The sequence below is a fragment of the Gobio gobio genome (genome assembly GCF_949357685.1).
Source record: "Gobio gobio genome assembly, chromosome: 8".
NCBI lineage: Eukaryota > Metazoa > Chordata > Actinopteri > Cypriniformes > Gobionidae > Gobio > Gobio gobio.
The window spans coordinates 16413391-16437351 of NC_137114.1; the positions used below are offsets into that span (position 1 = coordinate 16413391).

The following is a 23961-nucleotide window of genomic DNA, read 5'->3' on the forward strand; positions in this document are numbered from 1 at the left end:
AGTATAAACACGAACACACTGCAGAGACGCTTTATAGTAGAAATTGAAGTTCTAATTGAACGTTTCATTCACTGTTTTTTCATGTTTAATGCTGTAAAACCAGGATGTGGATGGATGTCTCTATCATATTTTCATGAAGCATTATTTTGCTTCGCTTCAGCTAAAGCCAAGATGACGAACGAATGACAAGGAAGAAGATTTTTTTTTGACGTACATTACACAAGAGTATATACAAGCAAGAGTCGGTTGTTGGTCCCCAGCAACTCCAGACTCCCGACAAACAATTACACTTAAAACTGTCCTGTTACTATCACGAACATTACAACAACATATCTTGGTTCTTTGAAACCGCAAAAACATTTTTACTCACATATTGAGCAGAAAAAACAAAACCTCAGCATCTGTTTTCAGGTCTTCCAGCTTAGCTTTCTCTAGCGCTGGAAATCTTTTCTAATATTAATGTGGGTCCTAAAGCACCTCCCTGAACGTAACACTTATTTTTCCAGGTGTTATTCCTCTGAGCTTTTCTCTTTTGTAATGTCTCTCAGCCATCTCTCTTTCTACAGACTTTCTTCAAATCTCCCTCTTGCTCACTCACTCTCTCTCCTCCTCCATCATGGGTGAATACACCTCTTACTGCTGATTGGCTCACTCTCTCTCCTCCCTCATTGGCTCTGTTGTTGGCATTTCAAACTTTTTTTTCACCAGACGATAAGAACAAAAAAAGAACTTAATCAGCATATTGGGGCCTTTACTTAGGCTCTATTCCATAAAACCAATGGAAAAATCCCAATGCTCAACATAGCAGATGGACCAACCTGAACTGTGTATTTCAACCTGATTTGACCTAAAGACTTTGCCATCTTTGTTGAATTATACACCATTGTGGAGATTTACTTGGTTTAATCTATTCTCCTGCGCTTATAGTGTGAAAGCCCCTAAGGCAGCATCATTTTGCTGACTAATGTTTGGAACAGCCTTCACATCGACAGCACCTAAGATGCCTGCAAACACCGTTAGGTAGGAAGCTCAACAGGTTTGGGCCATAAAGATGTAAATTAGACTGAAAACTGCATCCTTTTCAGCAAACCAAAATAAATATCATACCTATAAAAATCATAAAATAAGTAGTAGTACTGTAATGACTCACCTGTTGAACGTATCCAGGAGGCACATAGATTTGAGGCACTGAACCGTTTGGGGACATCATGGGAACCTGAGCAGGACCTGTGGAGGAAGCATTATGAGCAATAAATACATTAAGTCAGTGGTTCAAGCAATTCAGCTTTGCCATCCCAGGAATAAATCACATTTTAAAATATATTAAAAAGGAAAACATGTATTCTAAATTGTAATAATATTTCACAACATTTTTGTTTTTTATTGATGTCTGACCAAATAAGCGAAGCCGCGGTGATCATAAGAGACTACTGCCAAAAACATTTTGTGACCAAATCATTCAGACATTATTATTGTCGTTGTAAATCTTGCTATTTTTATTATTATTATTATTCTTACTACTACTAGAGGTGCGCGATTCTCGATAAATTGAGAATCACATTTAATTTTTTTATAATGGAGGTGACTATTCTCCATTGATTCTGAACAGAAAACTGTATCAAAAAAAGCATGTAATTTACTATAGGTTCTGACAAAATGTTAATTTCCGCAGTCTAATTTTTGAAATTTGAAATAAGTAAAAAACATGTGAATGAATGATTCAATGACTTCCTCATAAAGACTTAATTTGTTTCGTTACTGATTGAATCAGCGTTTTTAAACAAATCCCTTTGATTCAATGGCAAATACATTTATTGACAGTCACTTGTCGCCACCTACTGGTGTAAAGATGTAACAGAACCAATCTTTATCTGAGCGTCAAGTTACTCTATTTTGATCGCTACCATAGACATCAGTGTTTATATCCGAAATATAAACATTAATCCAAGTACTTCTGTGATCATTTGAATTATTGTACAGAAAAAAAAAATACTGTGGGGTTGAAAAGACGTTGTTTTATACTACACATGACATCTGCTCTCTCTGGCTCAGCGGCAGCACCAATACAGGTCTGAAAGTTCACTGTGATCGTACTTGTCAAAGGTTTAGACAAAGCCGAATCATTGGTATTCAGGAATAAGATCATGTGGAATCGAGGTTGCAATCTTTTAATGATATAATGAATAATCGTGCAGCTCTAACTTCTACTATTAATATTATTATTACTATTAAAATAAGCAGAGAAGTAGTTTTTATTAATATTACTATAATGTCAAAAAATATTGTTGGTTTAACTTAAAAAAGTAAATAACCAGGGGCCTCATTTATAAACGTTGCGTACGCACAAAAGAAGGCGTACGCCGCTCTCTACGCAATAATTGGTATTTATAAAAAGCAAACTTGACGGGAAAATGTGCGGTCCTTCACGCAAGCTCTGACCCAGGCGTACGCACAAAAACGGGTGAAATGAGAAATGGCGACACCGTCGGCAGATGGAAGAAACACGTGAAAGTGTGTGAAACTGTAGACCGTTGTGTAAAAGAAATGGCAATACTGCCTCTCATAAATAACATGAAGACTTCACAAAGCAAGTCTTACAATTAACAGCCTACACGAACACCCGTTTGATCGATCTGCAGTGTAAAATAAACAAAATCAAACGAAAATTACAACAGAAATGCAAATTAACACATATTTGCAAAAAGAAAAGTGAAATATGTTCTGCCATAATATTGGCATGTTATGCAATTCAGCCTCATAAATAATATGGTAAATAGATCGAAATAATGTACAAAACTGATATTCTCGTCAATGTGTCCGTCTGGCGGAGCAGAGATGCAATTAGATTGAAAGACAGACAGACAGACAGACAGAACGATAGATCGATAGATAGATAGATAGAATGTCTTCATCAGTTACGGAATCATGGTATTCATGCATATGCCTTTAGTTTGATTTATTTTTGATAAAATAACGTATGACGTATGTCTCAACCATTCAGAAAGCAGCAAGAAATTACATTTGCGCTGAACTATTTCCCATTTCCACGTAGATAATAACCGACATCTGTAGCTTGCCAGATGCAATTAAATGGATGGAAATAAAATGCCCCATCACAATGCGTAATGACGCACAATGGCTGATCTTGCGCTCTAGAAGATGTGGCAAATGGAAGGAGTCGGAGTGAACGCATCTTCAGACAAGGATACTTGCTGGCAAACGAGGACACACTCTGGCGATGGAGCGCTAGACGCTTTTTTGTCTTGTGAGGCTACAGCATTTACGGCGTCTGCAACCTTTTGCACCTCAAGTGCCTTTTTGGCATTAGTAATGCCCACACTGTGCCCTCCAAGACAAAATTTTTCTCCTCTTTTCCACCTCGCCAACGATAACTTCTACTTCACATTGAGTGAAGTTAAGTTTTTTTGATTTCCTCTCTGTATTTGCCATGATTTCGCAATCGATGAATATTAACTTGTGGGCGTTTCACGGACTATTTATGGGCAACTACGGGCGTGACATGAAGCCGCAAAAGCTGCGCTATTTTTAGAATTGATTGTGATTTATTAAAGGAAAACTGCGTAGGATGTGCGTGCGCACGGTTTTATAAATCCGAATATTTCTGTGCGTACGCACGTCCTATCCGTACGCCACTTCTGAAGCAAATCCTACGAAAAGTTTTATAAATGAGGCCCCTGATTGCCTTAGAATTTTGAGTTCATTGAAATAAAAAAATTGAGTTAATACAATGAATGAAATTGGTTTAATAAATTGAAACTCAAAATATTATTGTATCTGAACCACATAAATAAAAAAAATGATGTGATAAATCATGAAAATAGCACAATTTGGCATGTTTCACTGCATTATTACAAAATAAAACACAATTACGCAATATGCTTACAAAATCTTTTAATAATATTTGAATAAAGGGTGATGTCGATTCTCAAAAATTTTCATTGTATTTACTCAATCTTTTTATTTCCATGAACTCAAAATTAAGGCAACCAGGTAACTTACTTTTTAAATATTTTTTTTTACAGTGTAGTAGCTAGTAGTTCTTATTTATGTTATGAAAACTTTTATTGGCGAAACCAGGTCATGTGGTGCCACCATAAATGAAACATTTATTGAAAATATATATTTTAATAATAGTTTTTGAAATAATGATTAAGATTTGTACACTCGTATTCAAGGTATAAGGAAAATGTTACCAGTTTTTACTTGAGGGGGAAAAAAATATCGGTGTAACCTACATTAACATGTCGTGGTGTGACACTAATTTGTCATTGGGTGAGTAAAATGACAGAATATACTTTAAGTGAACTTCAAACACAAAGTAGGTCGGAAAATCTGTCATATTTACAGCTGTGTGCAGTTCACGTTCACATCAAAAGAGTTCCGCTTTTGGCCAAACATTGATAAGCATATTTACTACGTCAATGCAAATAAGTCCTGAAATGTACTCAGCTGGGTAAAGAAACACACTGATAAACGGCGGAGTCCATGGAAGTTTTAGCACTGGCGTGTTTGTTTCAGGAAAAACTGTGACTCAGCAAAGCCGGTTACAGATCAGCTCTTTCATGCCTTCCCTTTGCAATCTGACACTTTCACTTTCAGAAAAGACTCGGAGAGCTTGTTAGAGCAGGATGATGCAAAGGACAGCGCAAACACACACAAACGCAAAATGACAAGCGAACACAGACCTCCGTCCTGCTGTGCAGGTGTAGTTCCTTCACTCATGGTAAAAGGCCAAAGAAACAGAGAAAATAACAGTCCTCCGCGAAGAACAGGAATGTGCGTGTGGGCTTGTATTTGTTTTTCGTCCTCTTTGCTCTCTTTAGTGCAAAGGTTTCTAGCTCCACCTCTCCAGGCTAGAGTCGCCAGTCACAGGTAAAAGGTAAAAGTCCTCGGCACTACAACTACAGAATAAAGGGTCAATGTTTTGGCTGGAATGGTCAAGTTAACTCCTGCTAGTAGACACACTAACTACACCATTCTGCGGGCAAAAACTAATTTAAACTAAAAATTTAATTATTGAAAAATATTTTCCCATTAAATTAATGGATATAATAAAAGAGCTAAAATAAAGCAAGAACAATGCAAAATAAAGTAAAAAATAAAAACAGAACAAAACAATCTAGGCATTCTAATTATTAATTTAATTTACTATTTTATTAAATATACGGTTATATTTAGAAATGAATATAATTCATATGAATATAATATTTAGGAATAAAAGTCCTACATAGCACGCAGCAACTGAGTTCAACATTCAAGAAAAAGTGCTTTTAAAGGGCTTAAATCTTTGCCACAATTTATCAGATTATCAAAATATTAAAACAACAATCAAAAACATGAAATATAACGGTTTGACAGTTTGAGAAGTGTCTTTAAAAGCCCTCTTTTGTGCAGAACTACTTCCTTCCGCCACGGATTCAAATCTCAAGTTGACAGTTTAACAGTTGAGCCCAAACATCTGTTACTTATTCTAAAACTTCACTTTAGATCGAACAAAGTTTAGTAATGAACGTTTAGTAACGAAGGAACATTGAGTTGCTTCATTGTATTATGTAGAGTATTATGGTATTATGAGAGAGAGAGAGAGAGAGAGAGATCAACTAAACAAGTGTATTAACTGCATCTGATACAGCATTCATTCTTCAGGTCGATGTCCATAATATTTTATCCATTATAAAGATTGAATGTCCATTGTGGAAAGTGATATCTTTGACAGAGCTAAAACAACTTCCTTGTTCTGACTTATGGTCATGTTCTGCCCTTCGGAGTGAGTAGGGCATAGGGATGCTCACTTCCGACTGGAAATTGCCACAGATCACGATCACTAACGGACCCTCTCAAGACTAAATACGGCAATTTATTTTTATAAAATAATATCTATTAAACAACAATTTTTAAATGAACAGCAATGCCTTTTTAAAAGACAATAGGAAATTCAAACGTACAAAAACAGCGCTCTAGTACAGGATTTAAGTTAAATATAAAAGTTATGAAACTTAAAGGGTTAGTTCACCCAAAAATGAATATTCGGTCATTAATTACTCACCCTCATGTCGTTCGACACCCGTAAGACCTCCGTTCATCTTCAGAACACAAATGAAGATATTTTAGTTGAAATCCGATGGCTCAGAAAGGCCTCCATTGGCACAATGCACGGTTCACTCTCAAGACCCATGAAAGGTACTAAAGACGTCGTTACAAAGTCCATCTCACTACAGTGGTTCTACAGTAACTTTATGAAGCAACGAGAATAGTTTTTGTGCGCAAAAAAAACCTAAATAACAACTTATATAGTGATGACGATTTCAAAACACAGCATCATGAAGCTTCGAAGCGTTATGAATCAGTGAGTCGATTCAGCGGTTTGAATCGCCAAAGTCACGTGATTTCAGCAGTTTGGCGGTTTGACACGCGATCCAAATCATGATTCGACTCCCTGATTCATAACGCTTCGAAGCTTCATGATGCCGTGTTTTGAAATCGTCATCACTATATAAGTCGATATTTAGATTTTTTTTGCGCACAAAAACTATTCTCGTCACTTCATAAAGTTATTGTAGAACCACTGTAGTGAGATGGACTTTGTAATGACATCTTTAGTACCTTTTAAGGGTCTTGAGAGTGTAACGTGCCATTGTGCCAATGGAGGCCTTTCAGAGCCATCAGATTTCAACTAAAATATCTTCATTTGTGTTCTGAAGATGAACGGAGGTCTTACGGCTGTCGAACGACATAAAGGGTAAGTAATTAATGATAGAATTTTTATTTTTGGGTGAACTAACCCTTTAATTTTCACCTTAACCCAAAGATTTCCCGTTTGATATACCCCAAATGAATTATATCTAATGTTTAACCACTATCTATACAGTAAAAAGTCAGCTGCAAATTCCTGGCCGAGATGAAGCTGTTCTCGGCGGGCACATGAGCGACGAACGGGGGTTGACGACCCGGAAACGTCTAAACAAATTGTAAAATAGGCGTTATGTTTATATACGAGTCACATTTCACATATTTGAGGTTGAAATAACTACATTCTCACCTAAAAAAAAACCTACATGACATAATAACAGTAGTATTTGTAAAAAAAAATGTGGTGTATTTGATCGACCGTCATGACCGTTGCCGCAAGCGGAGTTACACAAACGGTGAAATGGTTCCAGTGCTAATACTGGAGGAATATTGCACGGCTGGAAAAGGCTCTCAGCCAATCAGATTCGAGAACCAGGAATAACTGTTGTATATTTACGCATTTAGCAGATGCTTTTATCCTAAAAGACTTGCATTCAGGGTACACGTATAAATGGTTTGCTTTTGCTGGGAATCGAACCCAAGACCATGATGTGCTACTTGAGCTACAGGAAAGGAAATATCGAATGAATAATCTAATTGAAGCGTACAGTTCTGTTAACTTTATAACACAATATTTTCTCCTCCGTGTTTTAAAGTAGTCCAACAGCAGCAGAACTACAAATGGCCATTCCGTTTAAACATTCAGATTACTATTCAAGTCACACATTTTCCACAGATTTCTCTGATGTTGTCTTTCATGGAAACAGCAGCACTATTATTTGTACAAGCCACACCAGAGAAACACAATGAAGAGATAAAATGACGTGGCGTAATGGAGGAACACGCTGACCTGCTCTGCTCAACCTGACCAAAAACAGGCCTTATTAATCTAGCCAGATCCAGGAGTGGCCCATCCTAACATTTCCAATAGCCAAGGACCCTCGCGTTCCACCTGAGGATCGGAAAACCAATCTACCAAACATTGGATTAACTATTTTTAAAAAATAATATCTCCGACTTAACGCAAGGATATCAGACGCACAAACACACAAACATGGGGCGGTTTAATGGTTCTTGTTTCTACATCATGTGTCACTCTTGTATTAGCTCGCAGCTCACATCCTCCCCTCGCCCGGATCGCAGCTGTTTTCACTCCATGAACAGACTAACTCACATAATCAGCGAGTGCTTGCTGGAAGTAATTACAGCGCGTGTAAGCCGTCGCTGCTCTATAATCAGCGTCAAAGTGGGTCTCCGTGTATAAATGAGTGTGTATGTGGTTGGTGACATGTTAAAAAAGAGAAATGTCTGATCTTTCGACCGGAGTAACTCTTGCATTTTATATTTGACATTAACCTGAGAGTTATGCAAAACATGGAAAACGGGAATTTACTTAATTTGAATTTACTTTTAAATAAAAGAGTTCAATTCTACATAGACATATAATTTTCACTTAATGTGGTAACATTTCATGACAAATTAACATATTTAAAGACACCCTGTGGTGAAAATCTAGTGTTTAGTGTTGTTTATGTCTATGTGGTGTTTTTAATATGCTTTAAGACAAACCATGTGCAAATTCATAAGTCAACACCATTGCTGAGTATTTTCTCTTTAAAACTGCAGTGAAAAAAAGACTGGTGTTGCTGGCGTTTCTGACGTCACAAACTACCTTGTAACCAATCACGTCAACGTGCGGACGGCATATCATCATCATGAGACATACTATGCTGCGAAGCTGGGGGGTCTCAAGAAAAGCCAGATTATCCCGGTATATTTTTCTGTTGATATGAAAGATCGGGTACTTTTAGCAACATAGCAGGTGAATTATGTATATGATGTACATTATGATGAACTATACATGTCTTTCTCCAATGACGTTCTGTGTTGTTCAAAGCATTTCCAAGGACTCTGATTTTTAGAAGGCAACTGTCTGACTCTCAGATGGCAAACGGGAACATAGTTTGTGTAACATTAGCAACACATAATTCGCTGTTTGATAATGTAGTCAAGCAAAAGCCCAATCATTTTAATTACCGTTATGTGTCCGATGTTGAAAAGAGCAAACCTTAGATCGGGCCAAATTTTTTTGTTGTTGAAAAAACGCCTTGCACATGCTCCTCCATATAATGGCAGACCTGCCAACCTTGAAGAAATGTTATGAGTACTGAGTAACGTCCGAGCTCTGTATTTTGACTAAATAATAAGGTTTCTTTCTTGCAAAACCTTATAGCACGCCTTTCCATAGAAGATAGAAGGACATAGGGCATTGGAACAGCAGGGTGAGTAAAAGATGGCTTTAATTTCATTTCAGGGTGAACTATCCCTACGAAGCATGTAAACTGCATTGTTTGTTTATTCAGAATGGAATGGATCACAAATGGATCCAAATGAAGAAACGTAATTTTGTACACATTTGTTACTTATGCTTACTTTGCTAAAAATATACATATATGTATAATACTTCTGATTATGGCATATCTTTCTCCCCACCCAATTAGGCTAATAAAGTAATGATTAAAAAAACACAAAAGCTTGATCAGGGGCCCGACTCGAGGAGAGTGGTGGGAAATATCGGTCCGACCGATATTTGTGCGGGGTTTACTACATTAACTTGAGTAAAGTTGACAAGTGGGTCTCTGAGCTGGTGCGAGCGAGTGGAGGAGGGGCTCATTTGCATATTCATGAATCCGTGTATACTAAATGAAGCAAGGGTGTACAGTTACATTCAAGCTATTTTAAGGCATGAAGAAATTTCCACAGGAAAAAGTCATTTTGGTGATCAAAGATGTGTTTTAACAAAGACTTTATATATAGGAAGACGGTGCACTCTGATTACTTATGAATGGGAGAAAGTGCAACGCCCAATATGGTGAATAAGCCCCGCCTTCTAAATGAAAGAGCCAATCGTTGATTAGTAAAGTCATTGCTTCCACTGCAGCTGCTGTTAGATAGCCTGACAAGCCAGACCCACATCAAGATGTTGGGTCTGGGAACACACCATTGGCAGGGCTCAATCCGAGGGGCGGGATAAACGGTTGTCTTTCAAATTCCCTCTGCACACAATAGGATAGCGCAACAACCAACCAGAGCAGCGAAGAAGGTGAAGCGGAGCGAGTTGATAGATTAAACTTTCGCCGTATCCGATCGGCAAAACTCTGAACACATCTTCCTTTCTTAAGAATGACTTCAGTGCCTTTCTTTGTTTTTTTCTCAAAGTCGTGGCCAAAGCCGTTTCGAAAGGCCCCTGTTCGCCAGCTTCTTTGTTTACAAGTCGCACGCAGAACCGCCATAACTCTGCCGTCATTATGTTAAGCCCACCCACCGACTTTATACACGATGTGATTGGCCTGACCAGAGTTTGGTTTTTCCAGCTCGCAAGCCAACGGAGCTTGGCGAACGGTTTTGGAGATTTTGAAGTTTCCCCATTCAAAGAGATGCACTTGCATGCCCGAGATGCGTTTCAAAGATGGCCGCCGAGTGAAATGACTTGTCTTATATGGACTTGGTTTTAAGGGATAAAATTATTGACTTAAACGGGGACTTTAAGCTATGCATTTCCATTAGTTGTTCTACACTGGTTATGCTGTATGTGCTATAAGAATAAAGTCATTTATTTAGGAATCGTCTATACAACACTGGTTGTGCTGATGATGAAGCACAGTGTTGTGTTTCCATCGGCAAAAGACTGAACCTGCAGCTAATGGAACAAAAAAGCAGTGTGCCACTAGTGGCCAAAAATTAAATTGCAAATATAATGAATTCTTTCAGATGGGCTTCCTAAACTTGCACCCTGTTTCCCATAGGTTGGTCAGACAAACAGCCCCGCCTCAAACGAACATCTCTGGCTAAGCCAATGCCACTGCATTGGGCTGGTTCAGCTGCTCTCTAGATAAGGCATTAGCTATTAAAACACCGTTTTGGTCACCACTAATGCTAATATTTAAAAAAACAACACTACTCATGCATAACACAACTCAATGCATCCTATTAAAATCATTATCATGTCTTATAATAAGCCTTGTAGTACTACAAAGAGCATAGAGGACTATTAGCACTTCACTTTGATGTGGAGTGCTGTGCTGGCTTTGAAGCTTGTTTTAGGAGAGACTCAAGCAGACTAATTGATGACTAATGACTCAGACTAACGGCCCTGCATCAGGTCAACTCAGACGCAAAATACCCTGAGCGTGGGAGGAACCTGATCCAATTCTACATCAGAGACCCCCATGAGTAAGATGATCGATTTCTGATTTACGATATGGTTTGGCGAGGGCGTGGAAAGATACTAATGTCGTATCCGTCTGCGGCAAACTGATGGAATGATGGAATGACAGGATGGATGGATGGATGGATGGAGGGATAGATGGATGGATGGATGGATGGATGGATGGATGGATGGATGGATTGGATGGGATTGGATGGGATTGGATTGATGGATGGATGGATGGATGGGATGGATGGAAAAAAGGGGATGGCAAGGAAGGTAAGAGGATGAATGGGCTGTAACGGCAAAAGAAGGATGGGCTGGGTGTTGAAAAAAGGGGGATGGGCTTGAACAGAAAAAAAAAGACACCCACACTTTTACATCAGACTGACGCACAAGCACAGACAGAGATCAGACACAAAAGGCCACATCCCCCTCCCTCTTTCTATTTCTTTCGCTCTCATTTCAGATCCTGAAGAGCATGGGCGGTCTGCTGTTCTGCTGACGTGGACCCCCAGTGCCAGCCTTCCAGAGGAAACATCAACAAACACGTAGAGGACGAGAAAAACACACGCACCGAGCCAAGAATAACTCCAAACAGGCAGTTCTGTTCTGAGAATAACCAGCCGATAAATATTTTCTCTCTCAGACACAAACACAACCAGAACCGACAAGTTTAAACAGAAACTATCACTCGGCATCTCTGAAACACACATTTTGTGGATTGGCAACGAAGGCCAACAACGTCGAGATCTGCTCACTAGGTCTGACGGCAAACACAAACCTTTTGCGACTCTGGATGTTCAGTAAATGCTCTACTGAAATCCAATAAGATGAATAGGAACACTAGGCTACAACCTGACAGACGTGTCAGTTGAGATGTTCGACATCTCGATAATCTCATCCTCATTTGATATCCTGACGGACAGGCCCAATGCAGCGCTCCATTTCTTAGTTCTAGCTTCTGAACTTGAGAGATACATCTCCAACAGGTTGTCGACCCTTCAAGACAATTGGCGTGTTTCCACTGTCGGGCCAAAAGTGGGCATGCTAGTGCGTGCCAGGGCCAGTTGAGTTTCCACGGTTTCCACCAACGGCCAGGGTTTTTTTGGCCTGCCAAATACCTTGGTCCAAAGCGGGCCAGCTCAGCTTGAGGAGTGGTCACGAATAAAGGCGGAGTTTATCGGAGTCTGGAGACGGCAGCGCCACGGATGATTTCATATACCAGCTAACATCAGCATTAAAGACTTTAAAATCATTTTAGCTCAAAACTAACTTTCAGACAGCAGTGAGTGTTTGAAATAACTTATATGGTGATCAGAATCCACATCGGATCCAAAACAGAAGGCGGAAATATTTATATACGATGCAAAAGACTCTACGCTAACCATTACCATAGTAAACATGGTAAATACGACCGCTTGAAGAAACCAGACAAATCATATGCTATCACAATCGTGTATTTATTTTATCTGTCAGTACGTCTCGTCTCTTTATACCGGACTGTCTGATATCCATATTTAGCTCCACATGTGTCATAAAAGAAAGCAATCGGGAGCGTCCTCGGTTTCTCTGACCGAAAATATAACTGTATTGGGACAGTCACTGGAGAAAGTGCTAAAGCTCCTCAGGAAATTTTGTAGAAATTATCATTCTTTCTAAATGTGATGTACTACAAATAAACAGAAATAGACGCGAATGAATAAGTGCGCGTCCCCTATCTTTTGAGAAACAACAGTAAATACCATTTTATTTCTGTAGGACTAATGTGCAATCTTGACACCAATGAATTCATTATGATCAATGCATCACTTGTTGTAAAACTGTGGTAAAACATTGATGCTTGGGTGTTAAATCTTAAAGTAAACGACAAAAAATGGCAACAAACAGGCGCTTTTATCATGTTCGCTTTGCAATCATGCTAGTTTCCTGTGATTTCTGTCTGATTCGTTTTCTGATAAAACTTCCATTTGTTGGTGAAATGATGGTTTGTGTGACGTTGTTCTAGAAGAGGCGGGTTACTGGCGGGTTTTAGTGAAGTGCTGCAGAGCTTCTGGCCCGACGGTGGAAACGCAGCATGGCTTTGGGTGCTACAGGTCCGAGGCTATTGGCCCAGCCCGGCACGGTGAAAGCCCTGGATCGCACTGACCCGACAGTGGAAAAGCGGCTAATGCAGTGGCCTTCATTTTTACATGCTAATAAAAGAAGAGCACATGCAAACACAGTCAAACCTACATAAAGCCTATTGATAATAGAAGCTTGAGAAATGTATAAAATCTCTACTGGGTCGCCCAGTCGCTGTATTGTTCGTTACAAGTAAGTGTACCTTCTCTAACCGTATCAAGAAGCGGATCACGTGAGCTTCATCGTCATTGTTTCATAAAGTTCAACACAAAACTCAACTTTATAAACGCACCCTCACGTCACCTCAAACCTTTATCTCTAGTCAGGAAAATAATGACTTCCAGTCGCTTTGTCAGTGTAAATGGATATTTAACTCTGTGCTCCTGGATCCAGGAATGCATTTGCTCTTAGTTGCAGCTAATCCAGTCTTAAACACTGGGAATGTGTCACACTCTCTAGGTCTAATTACCTTGGCCCCGGAAATAATCAAATCAAACAGTTCCACCAACCCCTCATCTAGGCTAATTGCTAATTAAAAAACTTTAACCCAGCTCTAAATCGGCATTGCTGATTATCTGTTGTCTGATTAGTTGTAAGTAATTTTCTTTCTTTCTTTAGGTGTAATGGAGGCTCAATCCTCTTAACACTTTGTCACCCGTTGAGAGGGTCCTACACCGTTCCATTAGCGGATTAGAGAATCACTAGTGTTGGCCGACAGCATTCAGGGAAGGTGACATGCAGGTCGAGTAAACAGATAGAAGGGAGTACCAAAGTACAAGTTATGCTTCGACAGTAATAATTTAATAACCATCCGCCTCCGGTGCAGTATGGAGAAATTTAGCAAGGAGTCTTTTTTGGAATGCTAAATATTTTATTTGCATCCTTCACAGCTGTGTAACAAGCACCCCGTCACGCCCCGATGGACTGAGTGACGTCCGTCTACATGCACAGAGGGAGGAAAAGACCACAGCGATGTTTACAGAACAGAAGAAACTCGATTTGGCGAACATCCCACTGTCTCCTCTCCTGATGCTTCAAAGAATAACGCAATAGAGAAAGAAAGGTTGGGGGAAGTCAAGCTCACTGGGATAATATGCTTTCGTCCTCATTCCTTGGACAGTATTCAATGGGGTATGATAAATCCCATGTCTAAATTGGAAAGCCCACACAGATTTATCCGTGCATGAGATCTGTGTTTACCGCCCCAAGAGTTATGCAAAGACAACATGCAGAGGTGTACATGCATGTGGGACATAAAATAGGCGTATTGATTAAGCTTGTTGAACCCTGCACCCAGCTAATTGTTGAAGGATTATCCATCAAATAAACCAAAAAGCACTTGGATCTTTCTCCAAACCATCTCTCCCCCTCTCTGTCTCGCTCTCTCTCTCTCTCTCTCTCTCTCTCTCTCTCTCTCTCTCTCTCTCTCTCTCTCTCTCTCTCTCTCCATCCCTAAAGGCTTCGGCAAAGTGGGATGAGTCATCGACTCGTTCATTCCAAAACCTATAGACTGCAGATGCAGTGAATGAAGCGTGTGCGGGATAAACTGAAAGAGAGCGAATCCATAAATGAATATATATTGCGACGTATCTTTCTGTAGAGGCCCCACATATACAAATGCATCAGGTTCATTCATAAATCCCGAGCAGAATATAAAAGCATTCATATAAAAGCATTGTTACGTAAATTGTCTAATTCTATGGAATGATAGTCTGGACAAATTTCAAAATGAATTGCAAATTGTATGTATTTAAATTTCAAGACCACAGGCTTACTTCCGTCAACATAACCAACGTGACAACCTGCTTGCACAGAGAGCGCTGGGGACTATTTTCAGGCGCTGCGTAATATCACTGCGCCTCTGCACCCATGGGACGGCTCAAAGTTCCTTGATTATTATGCAGTAATGAGAGTATAGTTCCTAGCTATTAGGGCTGTAAGAAAATATCGATACACATGAATATCACGATATTATGTTTGGCGATACTGTTTCGATTCTCAAAAACACTGTATCGATATTTATATTTTTATTTATTTACATTCAAGATTCGTGGCTTTGTGTTTTAAACCACAGACTGTATAAAACCCAAATGCTAGATGGCAGTGTTACCTCAGAACGTAACTGACGCGGAGCCGGAGAAGCGCGAGATGAAGATGCGTGCATCACTAGTGTTCGTATTAGCAAACCCAGCTCACAAGACGATAGAATTATTCCGCTCCCGCGGTATACAGAGATGAAGTGAGGACTCTTTTTGGCTTCAGCTATAAAGAAGCCACTAAGGAAATCGACAAGAGTCATTTTGTTTGCAAAGTAGGCCAAGTTAAAATACAATACTCTGGAAATGCTTTGAATCTGAGAGCTCGCTTAACATCCCGACATCATCCGCGCTGCTCAGAAGCGTTTCGATAGAATATGTACTGCACGTTTTCCTCTCAGTAACAAAATAAACACACAACAAAATTGACAGCGGTGGCAGCAGAACGAAAGCATCTAATGATAGCGATGTGGATATGGATGCACCAGCTCTGCTGCAGTTCAGTACTTTAAATAGCACTATGTACAATAGACTGCTTTAAAGCTACACTGTGTGATATTTTCCCCCATCTAGCAGTGAAAAGGTATATGACCATCCAGTGAATATTAGTTTCTCTTCCTCTCAATTCCGATTTTGTTTTAACTCCTACGGTGGCTGATTTAGTCCAAGATTAACATGGCTTCCAGCTCGACCTCGTCCACATTCGACACGGTGCCATCGAGTGTTAAAACGCCAAAGGCGAAGCTTGAATTTACGGGTATGTCCCTCTTTGGCTAAAGTACTTTCAAGATGGAGGGGCAACATGGCGATCCGCATTCGAAACCCTCACCCGTATGTATTTTCAATGGCATATTTTAAACTTACGAGAATACTTTATTACTTGAAAGAAGTAAATATACATTAATGAGCACATATATTTTTGAAAGAACTAAGTGTTTTTAGCTAAGAATAAACTAAAAAAGTTACACAGTATAGCTTTAAAAGCAAAAAGCTTTACCGTATTAAATATAAAACAAACTTGCACTTTCTGCACACTTTTTTTGTTGCACACTTTTCTTTCTGTTGTTAAATAGTTAATTAAAAACTGCTATACTGTGAACCTTTAAAACATATACACATAACGAATCCTGCAGTCACTTCACTATTAGATACCACAAAATAGTGATTAGGGATATAAATGATACTGTATTAATTAAATAAAAGAGTTATTTGCCAGGTTATGCATATGGTTGTGTTCTTTATTCTTTTAAATTAGAAATATCGCAATATATCGCCTTTCTTACAATATTGCAATATATAACAATATATCGTATCGTAACCACTGTATCATGATACGTATTGTATCGCCAGATTCTTGGCAATACACAGCCCTACTAGCTATATCGGTCTAGAAAATCGCAACTTTTCATTTTCCGTCGGTCTTAGTACACAATGTAACTATACACATCACATGTAAATAGGAAAATGTTGCCGTTTTTTAGTCACTTATTGAGCAGTAGGCTAGCTGGAGCTGTTTACCTCCAGTCTTTGTGCTAAGCTAAGCTAGTGGTGGGTGCGTCAGACAGAGTTATGGCACGCACAGAGAGGAGAATGGTATGTATGGACTTTAAAATCTAACTCTGGGGGATATGGTGAATAAGATAAAGTCCCAAAAAGTCGTAATGTTCCTTTAAAGTGTCAAGGCAGAGCATTAAAGTCGACTAGTCTGTGCAACCCCTAGCATGTTGTTGGTCTTATTGTGAACAATTCATCCATGTATTTATTTCATTTTTTCAAACTTTTTTGACTTTGACGTATTTATTAAAGGGGTCATGACATGATAAATCAAATTTGCCTTGATATCTTGACATAATATGGGCAGGGTTTTTCCTGCATTGAAAATTTTTTGGCGGCCGCCAAAACGAATTTGTCCCGCCAAAGCCTAATTTTATGATTTATTGTGATTTATGAATGATGTAGAATAGATGCTGCGCTTGTGACTGAGTGACAGAGAACGATCAGAAAGCTCCTCCCCGCGCACACTCTCTGGGTCTTCAAAATAATCACTGTGTTAGCTGTTAGCTCTTTCTCATATTTCACATATTAATCCAAATCAAAAGGTCGGAAGACCGAAACCATGTTGCACGTGGGTGTGGCACATTCAGATTTTTTTCTAAAATTACCGCTGGGTGTGAATTGCGCTCAAAAAACGTTGACTCTGACCAGCTGACATAAAGCATACTTGCAATAAACGGGAAACAAATCCTGTCCGGTTATGAAGTGTTTTCTGTGTGTTGACATCTTTCTTAATGTTCTAACAAACGGGATTCGCACACAACGCGTCTGCTAATGTCCGATTCGCCACCTAATGACTCCTTTGAACCGAATCATTTAACGACTGGTTAGAACAACTGATCTGTCCAAAACTGAACTCACGAATCAGTTTATTAATTTACTCAGAACTAATCTGAAATGAGAACACAAGTGTGCTTACCCAATTTAGCAAGAGTGGATAGTAAGAAGATTTCTAGGCGCAGCCAAGGGCCGGAGGGTGTCAGGTTTGGGGACCACACGGTTTCGTCTCTGCTCTTTGCGGATGACGTTGTCGTGTTGGCCCCTTCTAACCAGGACCTTCAGCATGCATTGGGACGGTTTGCAGCCGAGTGTGAAGCGGCTGGGATGGGGATCAGCACCTCCAAATCCGAGGCCATGGTCCTCAGTCGGAAACGGGTGGCTTGCCCACTCCAGGTTGGTGGAGAGTTCCTGCCCCAAGTGGAGGAGTTTAAGTATCTAGGGGTCTTGTTCACGAGTGAGGGGAGGATGGAACGGGAGATTGACAGACGGATCGGTGCAGCTTCTGCAGTAATACGGTCGATGTACCGGTCTGTCGTGGTGAAGAAAGAGCTAAGCCGTAAGGCGAAGCTCTCGATTTACCGGTCAATCTACGTTCCTACTCTCACCTATGGTCATGAGCTTTGGGTCATGACCGAAAGGACAAGATCCCGGATACAGGCGGCCGAAATGAGTTTTCTCCGCAGGGTGGCTGGGCGCTCCCTTAGAGATAGGGTGAGAAGCTCAGTCACTCGGGAGGAACTCAGAGTAGAGCCGCTGCTCCTCCACATCGAGAGGGGACAGCTGAGGTGGCTCGGGCATCTGTTCCGGATGCCTCCTGAACGCCTTCCCGGGAAGGTGTTTCGGGCATGTCCAAACGGGAGGAGGCCCCGGGGAAGACCAAGGACACGCTGGAGGGATTATGTCTTCCGGCTGGCCTTGGAACGCCTCGGTGTCCCCCTGGAAGAGCTAGAAGAAGTGTCTAGGGAGAGGGAAGTCTGGGCATCTCTGCTTAGACTGCTGCCCCCGCGACCCGGCCCCGGATAAGCGGAAGATGGATGGATGGATGGATGGATAGTAAGAATTATTTTTAATTATCAACAGTATTTCAGTTTATTTCTGTTGACAATGTGTAGTAATAAATAGCCTACAATCATTTAGACTGGAGTGAGGTGAAACCAGAACAAAGTTGTTATTAGCTAGCTGATAATTTGTATTAAATTGCATATGGCAGAAAATTAGGCTATTTGTTAATTTTTAATGCTACTTTTTAAATATTTATATGATTATATACCAAAACAATTATCTGTAAATAGTGTAAAAAATGAGGAACAAAAGCAACAAACGTCGATGTAAGAGATCATAATATGAGATATCAAAATAAGATGATCAAAATTACTAACATTTTTTTAATGTATTGTCAGTATTGCGCTCGCAGATCACGTGGGTAGGGTGTGTGTGTGTCAACCACCACCGAAGACCATTTTTGACCCAGGAAAAACCCTGATGGGTCTTTGCAACATTAAAACATCCAGCAAGTTTCATAGCTTAAAATGTCCTCCTCATTATACACATAGCATTTATTTAACAGTGAACAAACGTGGTGTTTGTCATTTTATTACACGGCTCTCTGAGGTACTTGATTCTGATTGTGGTATCAAATGTTTTTCTATGATGGCCATTAAACTATAATCGGCCACTGTTCCAGCCTACTAATGTTCTAATGTGATAGATTCAGGTGTGGTATCACTGTGTGATGCGAATGTGAAATAATGACAATCTTTTAACTCAAATCAATTTAAATTCAGGTATTTTATATATGAATGCTTTCCTAATGCTTCACCTTCTCTGTGTGAAAAGCAAGTTCAGACCAACATGCTCTTTGATGTCGACCTGAAGGTAAACTATAATTGTTTAGTCTCAAATAAGGGTGAAACAAAGATTAACATGTTCTTTGATGTTAACCTATATGCAAACAATCTTTCTGTTTAGTCTCAAATGAGTGATTTTGCCTTTTTATGTATCGTGGGAGAGAGAAGAGCTCTACACACAGTTCAGCGCTGATGAAATAAAGCTGCACTTTGTATCTAAACGTGGTGACATTAGTAAGGGCTTCTCTGGATGGGTGAATGGAGCGGGTCACAGCACTGAGAGCTCACCGCTGGCTTCAGAGTTGCTTCGGTGAGTAACTCCTTATAAATACTCCCACAGAAATGTCCACTCGCAGGGAATGTTCCCACCCACACACGCATAAATGCACTATAATGCCTCCCAAAAAACATAACCCAGTGGATGTCTGTGCCAGTGCACACATCAGACAGCAGACACAACCATAAACACGACTGCTCTACCACACAGTCTGTTTGAATGTTCAGTCTTAGTGTAGTCATTTTAGCTGTTAAAAATTATAGGGCCGGTTTCACAGACAGGGCTTAGATTAAGCCAGGATTAGGCCTTCAATTAAGACATTTAAGTAGCTTTTATAAGGCTTTCATGCCTTAGACAAAAAACATTACTGATGTGCATATTGAGACAAAACAATGGCACGGACATATTTTAAGATATGTTATTGCATGTTGTTTTTCAGTTAAAACAGCTCAAATATGCATTTTAGACTGGGACTAGCTTGTCTGTGAAACAGCATAGACTTATTGGCCAACAACATTTACCAATATACTGAGACTGGACCATGGTACAAGCCTTTTCCTAAATAGCAGATGGTATTTAGTATTTTAGTATTTAGCGATTTCTAATTATTTTTAATAGCAAGCCTATTTCTGCTACATAAGAAAAAAAAATCATGCTTTGGTAAATCATAAAGTTGAAAAAGAGATAGTAAGTTATAACGACATTAAATAACAATTATGAAATAAAAAGTTACAAGTCTAAATTGTCAAATTGGTTATGGCATAACTGAAATTATGAGATACTAAGTCACAATTATGAAATAAAGAGTCACTCATGACTCAAGTAGAAATTGATAAAAGTTGGTTATGGCATAACGGAAATTATGAGATACTATAAGTCACAATTATTAAATAAAATTGTTACGGCAATTCAAAATTGACAAAAATGTAAGTTAAATTATGAGATACTAAGTCACAATTATGAAATAAAGAGTCACTCATGACTGAAGTAGAAATTGATAAAAGTTGGTTATGGCATAATGGAAATTATGAGAAACTAAGTCACAATTATTAAATAAAATTGTCACAGCAATTCAAAATTGACAATGCAAGTTAAATTATGAGATGAAAAGCCACAATTATGAAATAAAGAGTCATGACTTAAGTAGAAATTGACAAAAGTTGGTTATGGGATAACGGGAATTATGAGATACTAAGTCACAATTATTAAATACATTTGTTACGCCAATTCGAAATTGACAAAAATGTAAGTTAAATTATGAGATAAAAAGCCACAATTATGAACATTTTGTCAATTTCGTATTTTATTTCAAAATATGATTTAGTATGTCAATTTTAGACTTCTCATAATTATGACAAGTTGAAACGATCACATTTGGATATACTGTGTAATAACTCACCATGCGCACAGTGTCTAAACTTTCTCGTAATTATGAACTTTCTATCTATAAATATGACTATGTCAAAAGTATGACGTTTTGTTACGATGATTTACCAAAGTATGATTGGGCTGACTGGACTGATAAGATCTGTGATATTAATGTAATCTGTGGTGTTTGATAAGACAATTAATCATTGCTGTTACTAATGTGCATATCTAAGTATTAAACTTGTTTGTGTAATTAGTTTATCCTACAGCTAAGAATGATTTCTTTAAAAAAAAAAGACATTACCATCGCAAAAAAACATGGTATTAAAGTCATAAAAAGGTAGTTTTATAGTTGTTTAGATAGTTTGGAGAGCAAATGTTAAAAACACAAAAAAAATGCTGATTTATAAGAGAAGTGTCAACATAGACATATTAGATATTTGCACCATACGTTTTATCGAAACCAAAATCTGAGCTGCTTTGTCTTGTATCTGACATCAATCCAGCAGGTTTGTACGATGGCTACTCTGATCAGCCAAAACATCATGAGCAAAAAAAAACATACTAAAAAGGCAAACAAGTATACAGAGAGTCAACAGCAAAGTGTGTGATGTCACCTGGAGTATGCGATCAGGCCGTGACTGTCTGCACTTAGACGTCTGAATGTCAGAGTGGAAATAAACCAAGTGCCAGATGTGGCCCACTGCAAACAATATCAACGCTAGAGCAAGTACTCGTTACGAGCTGAAGAGGATGAAGGAACATTGAAGTTGTCGAGGGAACAAAGTCAACTCACCCCTACAATGTTGTTTGAGTGTTGTTGGAGGGTCTTGCTCTGTGGTTACTAAGGTGTTCCAAGGAGGCCGCTAGACAATTGCTTACTGGCAAAAGCCAAAAGAGTCCAACCCGACAATCTCCATGATATTCTGCAGCCAGTTGCAAATACCTCTTAAGTTAAGAAAACACTTAGTGATAATTTGGTCATGATTCAGAAATGGGAACTGAGTAGAAAAGAACCCAGTTATTTTCTTTCATAGTGTTCGTAACCATCCCAATCGCTCAAAGAGGAGTTCGTTATTTTGATATTCTCTATTAAAAAAACCTTGAAATGATGTATGATTTGTTTGAATCGGACAAAAACAATGACTGAGTTTGTTTAGAAGTCGATAGAATCAGTGAAGTCAATTTTGAGAAAAATCAAGTTAAAGTTTTCTGAAGGTTCCAAAACAAAATTATCTGCAACCATACCTTAAAATCCCTGGTAATAACACAAAATTTGACACACACCAAGCAACACCAAATATCTATAAAAATAAATCAATAAAATAATTATAATATAATACTTATAACTTTTTTTTCCATGATACCACATTTGTTTGGTTAACATTAATGGAACAGACATTCTATATATTAAGACCTACAGAACCGCATGGATCTAATATAATGATACACATCAGATGTTTTTGCCCAAACGTTAACCAAACGTTCACCTAAGACATAACAGATAATGTTTGCGTCAATACGCGCCAAGACAGATATTTTGAAGTACTGTAATTCTGTGTATGTATATCGGGATCGCACACTGTCTGAATCGTCTTTATGCGCGTGTTTCGGATCTGTCGCGAGTGAGATCATTTTAAAGGTAAACGGGAGAGATTAGCATTTTTAATGGACAATATAAAAGAAGCCACACTCGGAATGACCTTGTGAGTACATTTTGAAGATTTATACTCATCAAGGCAAACCACTGAGTTCCCTGAAACACTGCGCTGATATACACTTCAGCTGTACGCGTGTTACACCTGGTATTAAGATGCGTTTTGGTCGATCGAATCACAAACGGACGACAATAAATACAGGTGTAAATGGGGTCTAAAAGGTTTTGAGCTTGTCCACTTTCGACCACTTCCAGAGGTAGTCGAAAAATGCATTCGACCAGATTGCTTCCGTAGTGTAGACGCTCATGTGGTCGAATGCGTTCAAACAGTCACAAAACACCACCTACTCTCCACCTACTGATCTGATCAACCAAAATCTTAATACCAGATATAAACAGGGCCCAAGATACAATCAAACATTACTTCAACAAGCAAATTGTCAAAGACAATCCGAGACTTGTTTCAAGTTGCCCATATTTGGCTGCTCAGAAAACGCCATTAAAAAGGAAAGAGGTGGTGAAGGAAACAACGATTACAAGACTGTTGTCTGTAATCCAGCTAGTCAGACAGCGGAGGAACATCAGTAACGTGGAACTCCTGGCCAACATCCTACATGAGTAATCAAGACATGAAAACACAAACAAAAAGTACGCAAACCAACGTGAGCGTATTTACAGGCTGACCGCCAATGAACACAAAGAAACGTTAACGCCAGGATGTTAAAAGGCCGTGTTATGTTTCCCCCTTCTGATGTAAAGCTCCTAAAACACATCCAACCCCCGGCAGTCTGGGATGCCTTAAATTAAGTTCTCTCTTCCTCTCAGAAGGCTGCTTCTTCATATTAAACCGACAGTAATGAAGCCCCACAGTGTGCATATGGTATTCATGTACTTCCAGCTACTGAAAACACATGAATGAATTCAGAAATAGAACAAACGCCCATCTGTACCAAAAAACAAATCAGGGAGAGACGGACAAACTAGTTCCCTCTGGTTTATCCTGCGGATTTTAGCATTACCTCTGGCTCGCTCTAAGGTGAGGGGTTAAAACACACACACACACACACAAACACACGCTCTTCCCTCAGCTCCCGCAACGGTGAGTCATCACTCCATTCACGTCACTGACAGACAACAGCTCCCAGTAACAGACCAGTGCATAGCAGCCCGTTTGCCCTCACGCTACTCTCTCTCATCAACTTCCTCTCAGAGAGAGGTGAAGCTCGCATCTAAATTTAGCAACTCTTGCCCCCCTTTTTGAAAAAGGAGGGCTTCTTTGTCCCACAAAGACCTCGGCATGT

The 23961-nt window shown here is 39.3% G+C and overlaps 1 protein-coding gene across 2 annotated transcripts in view; it reads right to left on the bottom strand.

Moving 5' to 3' along the window:
* Positions 1-23961, bottom strand: part of fndc3a (fibronectin type III domain containing 3A) — a 135958-nt gene that overhangs the window by 48473 nt on the left and 63524 nt on the right. For both annotated transcript variants that reach the window (XM_079824336.1, XM_079824335.1), the window contains exon 4: positions 1151-1227. In XM_079824336.1, the coding sequence (XP_079680462.1) occupies positions 1151-1227 (77 nt within the window). The remainder of the gene's footprint in view (positions 1-1150; positions 1228-23961) is intronic.